Source organism: Squalius cephalus (assembly GCF_949319135.1).
Source record: "Squalius cephalus genome assembly, chromosome: 11".
Lineage (NCBI taxonomy): Eukaryota > Metazoa > Chordata > Actinopteri > Cypriniformes > Leuciscidae > Squalius > Squalius cephalus.
The window spans coordinates 18,502,475-18,520,269 of NC_137132.1; the positions used below are offsets into that span (position 1 = coordinate 18,502,475).

Sequence of the window (17,795 nt, forward strand, 5' to 3'; positions counted from 1 at the left end):
TTCAGAAATCTGGTAGAACTGCCAGACCGTTGAATGTAGTGAATCAATTTTAGCTGCACATGGGAAAAATTGTCTTGCGAGTTTTGCGTCATCTGATCAACTCTTCTGATCTGCCTTTATAGAGACCACCGATCAAACTATATAAAGCTATTATCGTCCGATAATGATCGTCCCTTGATCAATCGGAGCACCCTTATTGGAGACTCAACCCAAAATTGATTTTAGTAGAGTTTGACGTTAGCAGATTGCTAAGGTAACGGCATGATTAGCTAATAAGCTTAAAAATATATAGCACACACTGATATTGGGTAAAATAATACATTTTTAATTACTATTATTTTATTTTATTTTAAGAACTATTTATATTTTTTTTTTGCAAAGCATTGAATCAAATAAAAGTTAATTCATAACTGACCCATGGCCACACAAGCCCCATGTTTTATCCAGCATCTTGAATTTATTTTCAATAGTGTTATAATTTATTGAATTTTATTATAATTTTTTAATTAGCCTCAATTATTTTTCAGGTTTTATTTTATTAAATTTTTTTTGTAATTTTTAGTAATTTTATGTGCGTTTGTCATTTTTATTAGTGTTCTTTATTTATTTGACAAATAATACCATTTAGGTTTCATTTATTTTTATTTCTGTTTTCGTTATTTATTTTCAATTTGTAATTTTAGTGGCTCAATCAACGTTTTTCATCTAATGTTTATATTTGATTTTATTTCAGATATATTTTAATTAAAAACATTTTTTAAATAGTTTTAGTTAACGATAATAGCCCTGATTTTTTTTTTGGCACCTCACTAGAATTTGAAACAGTAAGTGTATCCTGGCCATTCAGGAGTTAATCGAGTCACCCTAGCAGACCCTATGATCGAGCCTGTTTACCTCTGTCACAACACTGTGATGTTTGTCAAACACTGTCCCTGGCTGCAAACATACACACTCTGACCACATCTGACTGTTACGTACATACACACCCACTGACACACACACTTCTCATGTCTGTGCTGATTGCCACAAGAGCTGGCACGCCTGTCAGTGTTGTTTGCCCATCAGCACTCCACAAAGCAGAGGTCTGATTAATCAATACCCCTGTACTCGCTGAAGGCACCCTGCTGATACGGACACAGGAGACTGGTCAGTTGCAGGGTGTTTGCAGAGCTTTCCAAAGGGTCCAAGAGAGCCTTGCTTACTCTGGCCGCTTACACACACTGTAAAGTTTCAGTCGTAACAAACACTTTTAAATACAAGAGCGAGTCCCCTAAATTATCGTTCCGTGTGTGTACGAAACACCAATGAAATATTACAGCAACAAAAGACTAGTTAAGTTCAGCAATTTTAACTAAAGCACAGTCGACGGAGGTGTCGTGTTTTGCTTATGATTGATAAGGCTGCTTCACAGAGCATGCTCTTGCAATGTTTCCATGTCCACTTATGAGCGTTTTTGGGCTTGTTATTTAAGCTTGTCTTATAAAGCGATCACGTTTACGGAGCTATTAAAGTGAGAAGGTGCGGGTCGTGATATTTTGGTTTTATTTTCAGCATAAAGCATTTGGATTTATTTTGGTTTATTGTAAGCATGTTCTTGTTCACTGTTTTTCTAGCTAGATCTGGCAACATGAGTGAGTCAAGGCTCGTACCTCATGTGTGATTTTTCTTGTAGCAAGTAGTTCGAAAATGTATCTTTAAAATATGGTGCTCATTGTGCAAGACACTGAAAATCACCAAGATGCTATGAAGTGACCAAATTCGTCAGTTTGGTAAAAATAGAGTGAATCAATAAATGTAAGCAATACGAATAAATTAATGTATGTCTGTATTTATTTTATGTATTGATTTGTATATAAAATGCAAAAGGCACTTTTATCTAAAGCAATAAAAGAAGATTCAAATTCTTTTTTTGCCACTGCAGTGCATCTTGCTGATTTTTAGCTGATATAAAAGATAAAAATGTAATCTTTTATATATATTCTTATTTTTAAAATAATCATGTTATTAATAACTACACCATGAAACCATGAGCGTTAAAATTTTGTATGAAGTTAAAATTTATGTATTTTTATTTTTTAAATAATCAATATAATTAATTTGAGTGACTCATCTTTTCTTTTGACTGTCTCCAAGAAAATATCAATAACTTCTAGTCTGTTTTCACTTTGAGATGAGCAAGGCTGTGACATCACAGGGCCGGAATGCTTGGCGTCTCGTGTAGGGATGTTACCAGCAGCCGTGAAAGTGGGCCTTAGAAGCCCTGTCGTAAATCAGACTCACTTTTCAAAGCCGGGCATTAGAAGCACCTGTCAACAATTAGTCCTATCAGCTTCAGCCCGATGAGCCGCTTTGACAACAGGGTTCTGAGGTGACATTTTTTTGTTCTGGGAACAGGATGGGGAAATCTAAGAAACAGAAGTCTGAGGCAGTTCATATGCCTTAGAGGCAACCTTGGACTGTCCGGATTTTATAACCTCAAGGATCATTCCATAATTCCTTAAGCCAAAAGATGGGAGGATAGCAGGATGTGGCTTTTGAATTAAGATGAAACGGTGTGGGGGAGAGAGGGAGACAAAGTGGTTTGCACTTTTCCGTGGTCCCTAAGGGCCTCTCCTATGGGCTCATTCTCGGAGCTGGAATGCTTGAGCCGCTCGCATATCCTGCCAGAATTGTTTGCTTCATTTTCAAATCAGTGATTCAATATTTCTTTTTCCCATTCTTTACTTTTTTTAGGCATTCCAATGTATTACAAATCACACCTTACCCTTCACACTTTTAGCATTCACTCAGACTTTAAGCTAAACTAGGGATTTTCATAGCCTGTGAGAATAAAACTTTTGTTTTAATGCTTTTTGTAATGTCTCTTATGCTCACCAGGGGCTTTGTGTGTTTATTTGTTCATAAATACTGTAAAAACAGTAATACTGTGAAATACGATAGTTTAAAATGTAAAAAAAAAATCTTGTGATGGCAAAGCTGAATTTCCAGCAGCCATTATTCCAGTCTTCAGTGTCACATGAAAACAGTTGTGCTAATATCCAAATATTTTTGATGAATCTAAAGTTCAAAAACATTTATTTAAAATTTTTTTTTTTTTTGTAAAACAATGCGAAAGTCTTAACTGTCACTTTTGATCCATTGAATGTATCTTTGCTGAATAAAAGTATAATTTTTTTCAAAAATACGATTTTACCGGCCTCAAGCTTTTGAACGGTAGTGCAATTGTTCGTTTGCTAAACAGTATAATGACAACAGGATTTCTACAAATAAAAAAAACATATTTTTCCTCTCTAGGAAACTGCATTTTCCGTCATCGAAAAACTGTTTTTGTGTTTGTCGCACTTTTAAATCCTTTTCCGCTGTGATTAGTTATCAGACACAAAAAGAGAAAAGGTTATCAGCGTCACTTTCTGTTAGCCTTTCCGTCGGTTTTGTTCATTTTTGGGTCCATGAGCGTGAACGGAGGCAGCAGAAATAAATGATTGATAAGAAAAGCTGAGACACGGTAGCCACAACAGTAGACTTGCAATTGTCTCCTGTGACAACTCATTGATTTAGGGAAGGAACTAGAGAAGTACACATCCTTCAGAGCTGGCACTCTGTAAAAATAGAAACCACAATCGGGCTTTCTTCTCTTCCAGTTTAATTGTGGAGTTTTTTCAGTCTATTTTAGGAGGCACATCCCCCTCGCCTTAGGTTCATGGCATTGTCAGATAATTCAACAAGTCCTTCTTTGTTCAGTGCTAACAGAGAGTTAATTCAGTTGTTTAGGTGGTGTTTTCTGCTAAGTTGTTTTGTCCTCCTGTCTATAAACTACCTATAAATGAACAAATGGTGAGAGAAAATGCTTTTTGAAGCATAACTGTTGTTGGAGTGTTTAGGGCTCATGTGGCTTTGGTAGCCATACTGTGCAGCGGTTAAGCTCTGTGCTGTCCAAGCACAAGGTTGTGAGGAGTGCGATTGAAAGAGCCGTCTGGACTGAGGTGGTCACCTTTAGCTTTGCGCTTACAGGAAATTTCATGTCAGTTTTACAAAGCTTGTTGGTCTGCTTCTTCACCTATGTTCATTGACAATTTTGAAAGGTAAAACAAGGTGCAACAGGAAGCTGTTAATTCGCTGTTATTAAGTTAGGGATAACGGGATACTTCCTTTGAGCCATTTAAACTCTGCATACGGCTTGTTTGGGTTTCAGGCTTGTTTTATCAGTAACTACGCCTGTTTACACCATTCCTCATCGTATAGCGAAAACAGGAGGACATGGATGCTTTTGCAAAACTGTTGACACAGTGTTGTTTGGATCGTGTTGTTTAAAAAGCGACACTGGTTGGAAAGTTGACAGGACAAATCTTTATGAAATTCAATTAAATTCTTGAAATTAATGTTAATTATTCTTTCCTCTCGTGTTTTATAATATACACTTCTGCTCCAAAGTTTGGGGACAGTACGTTTTTTTTTAAAGAAATGAATACTTTTATTCAACAAGGATGCTTTTAAATTGATCAAAAGTGACAGTAAAGACATTTATATTGTTATAAAAGTATTCTATTTCAAATAAATGCTGTTCTTTTGAACTTTCTATTCAGAAAGAATCAGATAAAATGTGTCACGGTTTTTGCAAAAATATTAAGCAATTTACATAAAAAATTTAAATATATTAAAATGGAAAACATTGTGTATCAAACAATATTTTGTGTATTTTTGATCAAACAAATACAGCCTTGGTGAGCATAAGAGTCTTCTTTTAAAAAACGTTAAATAAGTCTTACCCACCTCAAATGTAGTTTATTTTGCAGTGAATAAAATGTATTCAATTATTTAACTTTTCACTCAAATGTGTATTATAATTTGTAGTGAAATAATTATTTTAGTGGTCTTAGAGCCTACTGTATATTTGTGTATAATGTCTAAGCCAAATATGGGACTAACTAGTCTTTAATCTTGTATTTAATGTTTGTTGTTAGAGCCGTAGTGCCTTTAGAGCAGAGTCTTGCTTTCTTGTTGAGAGTGGCAGCAAAACGTGTCACGCTCACTGAGTCCTGTGCTGAATCATTTACAATCATCAGATCTCCTCTGTTTATTCTCTCTCTCTCTCTCTCTCTCTCTCTCTCTCTCTCTCTCTCTCTCTCTCTCTCTCTCTCTCTCTCTCTCTCTCTCTATGTGTATGTGTGTATATGTATATGTGCGTGTGTGTCTGTGGGACATGCAGCCAGATGAGCCGATCTGATCCATAGAGACAGGGCCAGCAAACACTCTCTGTAATCACAAACTGCCTCCTCCCTTGTTTGTCGCATACACACACACACTCTCTTTCTTAAATTCCATCACAGTTTCACAGTGGCTCTGTGATTCTTAAAGATAAAGCTCAGCTCCTCCGCTCACAAAACAACAGTCCTGCAATCAGCCTAGGCATCAAAGCACCGCTCTTGTTTTAACATACCACAACTCTGCATCATGTACAGTCTCATTTAGACTCTCGGTCCTAAAGATTTATTACTCTGGTTACAAAGTCTTGTCCTATTGCTGGGTGCAGTACCAGTGTGGGCCTCTCTGTGGCGCTGTGTTCTCAGCTTTTTATTAACAGGCCAGTTTCAAATGATGGACCTTATTTCACTCCATTGGCAGAGAGAGGAAAAATACTTAGGCCTGAATCATGCCACTACCTTTTGTCTTTTGTATGAATCTAATCCAGCAACAGGGCTGGAGTTACTCTGTAATTTGTCCTGAATTTTATGAATGGCCTCCTCTTAAAAGCAAACAGCAATGCTTCCTCTCCAGCTTCTGCCTTAAAGATAAACGATTTGTTAAAGAGTTTTATTGTTTGTCTTTTACAAGATTTTTTCACATGTTTTTTTGAAAAAAAAAAAAATTTAATTTCACATTTGTCAATCTATCATGCTTTCATTAATTAAAAATATATTTAAAAATATATGTATTTTTTATTTTTGTAACATTTATTTTATTTGTATACTTTTTTTTTGTATACTTTAGTATATTTTGTATACTTTAGTGGATTTATCATAAAATGTTATGCAGCTTTAAACAGGTTTTGTTTGATCTTATTTGATAAGTATAGCTTTGCCTAATTATCATTGTTATTGATTACAACAATGCTAATATTTTTGTCCATTTTACTGGACAATTGTAGTGCTTAATGTTGATCTTAAACATTATTTTGTAAAGAAAATCTTTTCCTAATTTTTTACAGTTTCTTCTAGTATCATTGCCTTTCCCTTGGCACGATGATTGTAAACATCTCATTGAGACGGTGCTGTTGTTTGGCCTGGGTGGCCTGCAAGGTTTTTTTTGTTGTTGTTTTTTGTAGGTCTTGCTCTCATGCGAAAACTTTTCTAGCGGGCTGGTGTGTTTTTATCAGGCATAGTGAGCCATGATGATATGCTGCCCTTTCCCACTGTGAGGAAATGTGATTTTGACACTTCTCATGACCTGAGACCCTGCACTGTCCCACAGTGAATTTTTCTCTGTACCATGATGCAATGCAGCATTTCTCCTCTTGATGTCAGCCAGTCTGATATAATTCTTTCAAATATTAGTTTAGAATTAATATTTCTATATTGTATATATTTGTGTGTGTGTGTATGTATACACATCTTAAATACAATATATAGATGTGATTTGAAAGCTTTGGTGGTTGAGTATATTACTAAATATTTTTGTCAGGCTCCTTTTTAATGTGTAACTTAGACCCAAACCACAAATTGCACTGAGGAAATGAAAACACTGATATGTTTGTGTTTGCACAATACAATTTTATGATAAGCAAATACATGGATTAAATTGCCTATTTCGTGGCTGAAACAGCTGTTAGGATATGCATGTTTTTGCCGTATTGTCAAATCAAGACCAATAATGATGAAATGTCTGGTTTTTAATTTCTTGTTGTAGATGCTTTGATATTATTTTATGCAGACTCTTTTCAGGGTTTTACCAGTCAAAACCACCTTTAGTTTGTAATTTTGGTTGTAATTATGATCATGATCATTTCTGCTGTGATTGATGTTGTGGTTTGATACTAGATATTTTAATTACATTAATGAGTTTAAACAGTGCTTGGTCCCAGGGTAAGATTACCGTTTTTTGTCTTCGCTTGGAAATGGAATAGAGCGTTTGAGTTCTAAGAAATTTTGATTATTGACATTTCTAGGCTAGAACAATTAAAAAATATATTTATTAAAGGAAACATCATTTGTCAGTGCTGCTTAACACATTCATGGCACAGAAAATTCTGCTATATTTCTTTTTCAGCTGTTGCAGCATGGGACTGCCCTGCTCTTTTAGTTTGTTGAGAATAGTTGTAGATTAGGGGCAGTCTTGGCCTAATGGTTAGAGAGTCAGACTGGTAAACCGAAGGTTGTGGGTTCGCTTCTCAATACCGGCAGGAAATGACTGAGGTGCCCTTGATCAAGGCACCTAACCCCCAATCTCTCCTCGGGTGCCACAGCAAAAATGGCTGCCCACAGCTCCGGGTGTGTGTTCACTTCTCATTACTCCTAATGTGTGTGCACTAACTTGGATGAGTTAAATGCAGAGGACAAATTCCGAGTATGGGTTACAATACTTGGCCTTCATGCTACTTTCACTTTTTATATTTGATATTTTTTTAAATGGTCATTAATTAAAAATCAGTTTCTTTGTGTAGTCATTCACATTTTTGGGTAACCTCTTCCACGCACACATGAATTGGGTTAGCCTACCTTCATTATTTACAGGCTTTATAGCCAAACTATAAGATTTATTTACTACTTTTGATATTTAAAATTTCACAGTTATTCTTATGACTGATATTTACTCATTCTTATCATGGATGTATCCACATTTTCAGGATTGAGCAGCACTAAATGTAATAATTTTAGAATCAACAACTGTAACCATATTCGTCAACCACTAATCAGAATATTTGGAATAACGTGACCACTCACTGTCTATAGCTGTTATGGCCCTATCAGGCAGCGAGTTGACTGACATCCTGCTGCTTTGAATTGAACTTATTCACTGGAACATTTCTTTTCTCTCTCTCTCTCTCTCTGACAGACCAGCATAGGGTTTCATTTAGACATGTTTGAAATGACACTGCAGCGTTCATGATTGGGAGGAGAGAATATGGTTCCCACTTACCCATAAGTAAATTGACATGATCAGATTACGTGCTCCTGATCAGAGCCACATGCCGAGGTGCATTGATTGAGTCTGCGGATGCCTTCCTGTTCATCTTCTCATGCACCGTTTGCGAAGTCTATTCGTCTGAGGTGAAACATCCTCTCTCACACACACACGCACACACATTGCCTTGCAAACATACTCGCTCACATATGGTTTCAGTAAGGCTGTTATCTGAGCCACAGAAGAGTGTAGATTCCCACTGTCACCAAGGTGCTCCTCTGATGAGCTGTAAATGCTGACATGTTGTAAACTATTGGATCTGATTTCAGACAGTCTCGTTCGGATGTAGTTTGTTTAATAAATTACGCACTTGAATGCTTTCACATTTTCTTTGATAAATGCGTATATTGCTATTATACAGCAGTGAATAATTTTTGTCATGATGTAATAGCTTGTAATCATACGGTGAACTCTGCAGTGAAATCAGCACATGGAATGAGGGGGAACAGAAAACATTCATTTTATAATGCAGTTTGATGTCTTTCGGTGAAAATACTTATAAGGCACAATGTCTGGTAATAGTCAGGAAGTTTCATATAATGTTTCTGCTCATTAAAGCAGATTCCGTACAACCCGAAAACTTTGCAGGGGATAAAAAAGCTCCGCTGTCACTTTAAAAGCACTCTCATTCACTGGCGGTTGGGGAAAAGACTGGCAGTTGGCCATTTTCACATAGGCTGGCTTGACCCCACTACAAGCCTGAAAATAGCAGTGAGCAGATACTGTAAAAGCAGAGGCAACCAGAAATGGCTTTTCCACCAATGTCTGATTTCTTCTGAAAACAGTAAATCTTGTGAAGTTTATTTTCTTTGCAGCATCTGTGTTTTATAATGGTTCTTTAATTTGTTTTCACTTTGTCCACCGGGATTGCTTTTATCCGGCACTTTCTGGCCTCTCCTTTTACTTTTCTTCCCCCCCCCCCACTTCCACTTGTAGTACTCCTCCTTTGAAAGTGTGTATTTTAATAATGATAGCTCTGGGAATTGGCACAGGCAGACTTGACATGACAGCGCCGTCCCCCTGAGTGCGGCGGTACCGCCATTGTTCCTTTTCCTCTCCACTCATCCCTCTTTTTTTCCCTCCTCTCCTCCCGTCCTAATCCCTACCTCCTGTGAACTACGCTCTTACAGGAGCATGTCTGGGAAACCTGGACGAGCGCGAAAGACGTGAATGTGTGAAACAGAATATATCAAAGTATTCCCAAACTGAGAGAGTATGACTTTTTTCTAGGAATTCAGATCTTCCGCAGATGCTCCTTAAAGCCCAGCGATTTCTCAATGGCTGACACTTTGGAACGTCATGCAATATTCTGTCCCTAGGATTGTTATTCACGTTGGCTCCCTTCAAGGTTGTGTTTTTTTAATTCACTTCAGTGTTGATGCGATTAAAATGGGATGATGTTTGCGTAAGAATGTTGTTTTTTTAGCTATTTGTGTGCAAATCAACCAAATAACGAATGGAAAAGTGCCAGTTTAGATGGATCGCTTGTGTTCATTGCTTTATCAGATGCAAATAGAACAGCTTGGGGGAGAAAACAAGATATCAGTGACAGGGCGGCCAGGTCTGTGCCATTAGAAGAAAATGCAAATGGAGCGGAGTGAGCTTAAACAGAAGGGTCAGGTGACAGAGGGTGACCCGGCTTACCTCTTGGAGTTTGGATTTGCATCGATAGATCTTCTTTCCATTGGCTTGTCATGTATCACTGCGCAGGCCATCACACATGAGTCATTAATCAAATGACAACTCCATAAGCAGTATCGTTTTGACTGGCCAGGCGCCTTGCCTCTCTCGGACGTGCCATTCTTGAGGGTTCCGGCCAAACCTGCCACACTCGGGTTCGCGTCATTTGGTGGCTGAGTTTCACATCATCTCGTGCGAGGCGTCTGCTTTTTTTGATGGCTTAAGCTTTGCCGCCGTGACGCTGTTTGCGTGCGTGTCCACGGCCGAGTTGGGTTTTGATTTATTGGGGGTTAAAAAGTTTGCAGAGACTGAGTGTGTCCTTCTTGGAAAGATGCTAAATTCATTAAGAATTTTCTTCCTCTACTCCTCGTCTTTGTCCACCAGAAGCACCATTATGGGTTTTCAGGCTGCTTCCTGTTCAAATTCCTTTTCTTTTCTGCTGCTCTTGCACACAAAAGGTGGCTGCGCTTGGGGTGTAGTGGTTTTGAAATGTGAAGGGCCCTTGAGATCCGGGCCCTGTGTGGAATGGCGCAGGGGTTTGTGTAATGTCTCCAGCCAAAGCAAGCCTTTATCGAGGGCCATGAGGCCTAAATGGTCTCTCTTTGGTTAAGCACAAAGACAACGTTTCTGGGTATTAGAGAGACACAGACAGGCTGGCTAATGATCTAAAAACCCTCCAACACTGTGGCACGGCCGCTCTCAGCGCTTTTGCCCTCAGATAATCATTGTTTTGTGTCTCAGGTATTTCTCTGAGCCCCTGAATACCCTCTTCCTGGTTATATTACAATGGAAGCAAGGAAAATCTTCGCTGAGATTATTGGACTGGTCTGAAATATTATGTGTTGAAAGGGAAAATATAATGGAGTTAAAAAAACGACTTTGTGTAAAATATTTGTGCAGCGTACATATGCACGAAATAGGTTTGTTTTTGTGGTGTGGAAGCGTGGATCAAATCGATGCCTGTATCATTTGGATTGAAAAGCAACACAAAAACAAACAAAAACTGATGAAAGGTGAATAATTAAAGGGGGAGCTATAGAAAGCTTTTATCTGTTGTGTTTGTTTCCCTGAGAAAACATGCTCTATTATGAATTAATTGTATATTTTAGCACAACTGGAATGCTGGAATTTAGCTGAAACTGGAATTTTCACCATTCAGCTTATTTTTTTGTTAATTGTTATCCACCTTATTTTTAACGCAAGAGCTATCCCTTTAACATAGGCTGCTGATTTAACGTTTGTGAAAGTCACTTATGCTCACCAAGGTCTCATTTATTTGATTAAAAATACAGTTAGAAGGGTAATATTGTGAAATATTATTACAGTTTAAATAACTTCTAATATATTTTATATTTGACAAAGCTGAATTTTCAGCAGCCATTACTCAGTCTTCAATGTCACATGATCCTTCAGAAATAATTTCTGTATGCTGATTTGGTGCTCAAGGAATATATATATTATACTATATATAGGCCTACACTGTATATTATCAATGTTTAAAATTGTACTGCTTAATATTTTGTGTATTTTTTTCATGAGTCTGAGAACAGCTTTTATTTGAAATAGAAATCCTGCTTAAGAGTATAAATGTTTTTACTGTATCTTTTTATCAATTTAATGCATTAATTGATGAATAAAACTACGTATTCCTTTTAAAGAAATCATAGTGTATTATGTATGTGACCTATAGAATTTTCATTTAAATTCAAACTCAAATTATTTAAATTCTTCCTTTTCTTTCACAGCCAAACTCACCAGTCAAGAATCCTATAACAACTTCACCAACAACAATATGGGTAACCCACGCCTGTCTGCATTACCCAGTTTGACGGTTGTGCTACCACTGGCTCAGATCAAGCAACCGATGACCTTGGGCACCATCACCAAGCGCACTGGGTGGGTTTCTGCACACTATTTAGCACTTAAAGGTGTTCGGTATAGACATTTCAATGTAATATTACTTAAGAAATCACAAATTATTATTGTTAATTATAGAATTATAATTGAATTCCAACTGAAGTGCAAGATAATTCATCAAATCGAAAATGAAATGTTGATGCTTGAAGACTGTATTCTGACTGGATAGATAATCTGCTACTTGCTTTTGGCTACAGTTATCTTTGCCATTTGGTGTGTTGTGACTTTAAACCAAGAAGAGCTCTCAATGGAAATTATGTATATACAAGGTACTTAATACAGGTAATATCTCAAAACCTATTGATGTGTGTCATCTGTTAGACCGGTTATAAACATCAACTTTACACAGTTAGCTTTTGTTGCGGACCAGGCTACATTGTCAATTCTCAAGCAGGTTAACAGAATATAATTGTTCTAAGTCACTGGACATCAGTGATCATTGATGCTTCAGCCATTGCTGGCGATAGCATTTCTCATTTGTGAGAACTGTGTTGGGGATTTGAAACGCAGTTGAGTTCGCATGAACTCTTAAGTGTCATCAAACCGTCATTTGCCAGAGGATTGCCTGCATTTACACAAACATGCAAACCTACATTCTCCCACACATGGATCTTTGCTGTAGTCGGTCGTTAGTTCCTAAGCCAGATTCATTACAATCACTGGACAGAGCATGCGGTTGCTCTCCATGTAACATGAACATGCCGGTAAAGACTGGTTGCCATATCAATGACTGCAGTGTGCATTTACATACTGACTAAACATAATTATGGCTTATTCCAATTGTTTATTTTTATTTAAATGCAAAGTTTGAATGGGAAATTCGCTAACGAAACAGTGGCACATCGGGTCAACTTTAAATAGGCAGATTTATACAAAGCCCTGTAGCTCATTGTCATGCTGAACACTTTGCGCTGAGGTTGTTTTAAGGACTCTTACTTCTAGTTTTGAATTGAAGAGTCATCAAGAGAGCATTAGTTTGAAGTTTAAAAAATACAGCCTTGCGTAGGGTTTAGTTTCTGGCTTTGGAGACCTTATATGCTCTTAGTTCCCATTTAAACAGCCTTTTCTACAGACATGCTGAGTCTGAGGCTGTACATTGTGAAAGATAGATGTCAGAGTGTTGTCTAGTCCCTTTTCATCCTTTGTCTTTCTCTTCTTAGCTGAGGCTAGCATATGTGGCGGCAGACAAGAGACATCCTATGTTGTGCTGAACTGTGTTGTGTGTCTACGTATAGTATATGTCAGTCAGTCAGCTGTACCCACCTGTCTCTGCTCATATTCTCCTTGCCCATCAACATGCCCAAAAAAACTTACACTGAGATGTGCAGCACTCAGAGCTGAGGCTGGTGAATGGCAAATGATCTGGCCACCACATGGGAGATCGTCCTCCTTAAAGACACAGTCTATAATAATGCAACTGGACATTTAGTGTCGTGGCTAAATCAAGCGTGCTGAAACAGTCCTTGCCACAAATGTCTAACTTCAAGTGAGCGATATTGGATATTAACACAGCGTTGATTTGAGTGCCTTTTAGAGGAAGTTCAGATATAGGTTTCTTGATTCAGTTTGATTCCCATTTTATTTTCTTAGTTTGATTAGATTCCTATGTTTCGATTCCAATTCATTTGAGTACATTTCAGTTAAAATGTCCATTTTGCTCACATACAGTATGTAAGAAATTCTCTCTCTGTTAATGTTGAGAATGCTGTAAATTGTACAGAGTTTTGGACTGGTTCTGTGTTTTTATATTTTTGTTTAGCTTTAATTTATTTTATTTCAGTTTTAGTAATATAATACTTCAACTTTTATTTCGTTTATCTGGCAAGGCAATCTTTCTAATTTTAAATCTTTAGTTTTTCCATCTAATATTTTTTTTAATAGGGTCCTCAAACAGTCTTAATTCAGTTTTATCGAATTTAAGGCCGTAAAGTATTAAGTCTTAAATATCTTATTTTATATGGAATAAGAAAAAGTCTTTATTTCAAGAGATGTTCAATTTTGGCGACAGAAAAACAGGAATTGCAACATGGCTTAATGTGTTTGATTTTTAAACTTAAAAAGTGTTGATTTAAATAAATGTGTGCGCTGCCTGTTACATACTAAATACATGCCGCTCCGCATTCTACTGGTTCACGCTAAGTTCAGCCAAACCAGAGTATGTTCACAGTTAACACACAAGACATTCTCAACAGAGCAATGAATCGAAAAGAAAAAGCTTGCCATACTGCTTTCTTCTACCATGCCCATTAATCTATCATGCCCACTGGAGCCTCATCAATAGGGCACACATGCGCTGAACACCTTTGAAGTAACTAACCCTGGAACAGAACCTGCTCTGGAGTAGAGTAATTTGCTATGGCTACTTGCATACCCTAAAAGTTACCTCTGTTTTTGGAACTGAAAGTTGAGGTTATCCGTTTGCTTACCCTTAAACATACCCAGGTATCTCATAACATCAACCGGTGGATCGAAAATAAGCAAATGTGCACATAATCAAATATAATCATAATATAAATATAATCATTTATAATTTTGACATCTTTTTCTTAAAAAATGGTGTGACGGCTGAAATGTGAGGTTTATCATTTTATAAAACTTTCTTTGTCAACCTGTTTTTGAACTTACATTTTTTCAAATCGTAGTTTATAGAGTCATTTTATGGGTATGTTACCATAAACATTGCCCTACCCCTCTCATACGGCATTGATTTAATCTGTGCAGGTCTTAAAAAAGGTCTTAAAAAGTCTTGCATTTGATTTGAAAAACACTGCAGATACCCTGTTTTATTTTCAGCTTTATTTCAATAAACGAAAACGATTTGTATTAGTTTAACAATAACAACACTGTTTTTGATTCACTTAAAAGTTCTTTGTTCAAACTGCAAAATCACATTCTTGTGTACTTGCGACATACTTGTTTTTTATATTTAGTATTTTAATATAAAACTTCAGTGCCTTAATGCTGTTTTTTGCTTTGATGATGATTTTTAATGTCTATGGTGCTATTCAAGTTAGATTTTTCAGTATATACACAAGAAAGAACACAAACCTCATGACTCCCACATAAGCACCATGTCTGGCCACAGGCCACTGTTCCAACTACTGACTTTTAGATCTTTTATTCCTGCGTAGTTTAGTATTAACATTCACTAATACTTTACTCGCTTAAAAACACTCATGTTGTAAGCATGAGAAGTGTCTGGGTGAGTGTTAATGTACATAGCCGTTCCAGGAGCTGTGTCACTGTGTGTCCTTCTTTTTCTGCGAACCACTTCAGCTGTTCTCCTGATTTCAGCTGTCAAATCAGCCAGCGCAGTGAGGTCTGATATCAGCACTGATGACTTCATCGCCCCTTTTCCATGTGTCTGTTAAGTGATGAGTAACCTCCTTTTGTTCTTTACTTCCTCCTCCTCCTTTATCAGCCAGCTCAGTACCATTTTTAGACCATGTTTACCCGCATATTAGTATAAGATTGTAGTGAAAAGGATGTCAATCCCAGTGATGCTAGTGGTGGTTCGGTCATGATCGACTTGTCACTGTGCTGGTGTCTTATTATTGTCTTTTAAAGATTGTTTATAACAGCAAATAGAATTACAGTGTGGGCTTGAGCTTGTTTTAGTCCCAAGCAAATTCCTGATTCAGTTCTATTTAATGTTTACACATTTTTACCATTTATCTCGTGCTCAACAACCAACCAATACTATATTATTTTTGTAGGCTTATACTCACATAGTATTTATTAAAACCCAATATTATGAAACTCTCATTGACTTGTTTTGCCTTTTCAAATACCTTTTACATGTAAATCCATGTTGATCCGTGATCCGTATGGACCAGGCCCCACGGTTTGGCACGCTTGTGGTTTAACCATCATAGCGTAAAAGTTTATCATTTGGACATGTTTTGTCTTGCCAATTTACACATTAAAACTATTTTAAGAGGGGCACGTGTCAGACAGCAACGTTTCGGAACAATACCCGTTTTTGTCTTAGGACACCTTTGATTTTTTTAATCCACTTCAAATGTTGACTACTGTATGTCAAAATCCCTGTATTCTCTCGGTTATGTCACAAGTGAACAGTTGAGAAAGAAACAGTATCAGTATATTCGGTCCGTGCATTCTTAAAGTGACAGCATATATATATATAATTGCCACTATTATATATATATATGCACAAAAATGCGAAATTACCCCCAAAAGATCATTTAAAGTCATTATTGTGTTAAACGAGAACAGCATCAAATAGTCATTACAATTTTTTTTTTTTAGAAATAAATATTTTAATTCAACATTGAATTTATTACACACAGATTTTTAGGCTACAACAGCCATTTTTTTTTTTTTTTTTTTTTCAGAAGCTGCATCTGAATTGATATTTAGATATATTTACAGACCAAAACAGTTTGGTTACTAACATTCTTCAAAATATCTTCTTTTATGTTCCGCAAAACAAAGTAAGTCACACAGGTTTGAAACAACACTAGGGTGAGTAAATGTAAATAAACTGAATTTTCATTTTTGGGCAAGTACTTATATTAATAAATAAGAAACTAAAACTGCCAGTAGGTGGCGGTAAATGTCTAAATGAGTAAATAATTGAGTCATTAATTTGATTAGTTCAAACTTCAAACTGCTGATTTATTCAGGAATGCAGTACTTACTGCAGGACTGACTTACTTATTCAAAACTTTGATGTCATACACCGAACGGTCTGTGCAGCGCCGCTTCAAGTCGAACATACATAATGGCTCTCTTTATGAATGGGCCATTGAATCATTGTTTCAACTGATTGATTCGCTCAATACGCAAATTCATTCAGGAACGAAACACCGCTGTGTGTTGCTCGGAGACGCACAACAGTTCTGCTCTGGCTTTATAGGTAATATTTTCATTGGAAAGAATTATCAAAAACAGACAATATTTTGTATAAAATATATCCCAATATTACCAGTTGTTTAAAATCAATATCACATTTGCACTCTTGCTATATGGGATAAAAACAACGCTTGTGTGATATTGCTCAACTGTGTCATATCATATAGGCCTAAATATGAGACAAAGACTCATGTGTGTGTTGCTGGATCTAACCTCACAGATGTATTAGGCTTAGTATAATACGTGAATTGAGCTGCTTTTGGGCCATTGTCTCATAGTGCCATAATGACCGTACAATAGCTTAAAGAGCTCGGGTGCTACCCAGCCATGTGACATGTCATGGCGTAAAGCTTTTGCAAATCACCTCATTTTAATGCCTTTGGAAGTGCAGCATTAGGATCACAGAGTGCAGAGAGATAAACGTGTGAAAGATTATTCTGCTGAAGTGGGGTTGTTGCCCTAAACGCTCACTGGATGTCATCATGTGACTTCTTGCTTCCTGTTAACAGGCATCTTTCCCTGTAAACATTTCTCAGGAATAAAGACCCTCATAGCACTCTACGGATTTGGATGAAATCTGCTTTTTCACTTGCTTTTTTTATGTTATTGTTATGGTTTGCAGGCAGGTCTGATCTTATTAGAAGTGCATGAGCGTGTCATGTGATAGATAGCATGGTGTTGCTGTTGTCCTACTTATTTGTGTCCTGAAATCTTTTATAGGCGTTTTATATCTCACAAACACCAAACCGATCATCAATGCTGCTAAACAAACCCAGGTTTAACATGTTTCCATCTCCTTGGAAACGTATTCATTTAGCATTGGCGTCCATCCATTTTCACAGCTGGATATTTGCTGTGTCCAGCTGAAGTGTCACACTCGACGGTTGTACTGCGCCACTTGAGGCGCAACTAAGCAACCTGCTGATTTGATTGTTTAGCTCGGCCCGTGATGTTTGAGTATCTTACGCCCTTTGTGCAAATATGATTCATTCATTATCCAGAATGTCAAACACAATGGTAATTATAAGCTAAACTTAGCCTGACCATCACTCATCTCTCTCGCCACGATTTGATCTAAAAAAAATTCTTCATGATAGAAGTTTGCCAATGAGAAAGATTCAATGTCGGTGTAAAACTGTAAGGTT

General features: G+C 37.0%; 1 protein-coding gene across 8 annotated transcripts in view; it reads left to right on the forward strand.

Annotated features, from left to right (window-relative positions):
* The window catches only part of bcas3 (BCAS3 microtubule associated cell migration factor), a 222,242-nt gene that overhangs the window by 53,515 nt on the left and 150,932 nt on the right, over window positions 1-17,795 (forward strand). For all 8 annotated transcript variants that reach the window (XM_079885981.1, XM_079885983.1, XM_079885984.1 and 5 more), the window contains exon 16: window positions 11,604-11,754. In XM_079885981.1, the coding sequence (XP_079742107.1) occupies window positions 11,604-11,754 (151 nt within the window). The remainder of the gene's footprint in view (window positions 1-11,603; window positions 11,755-17,795) is intronic.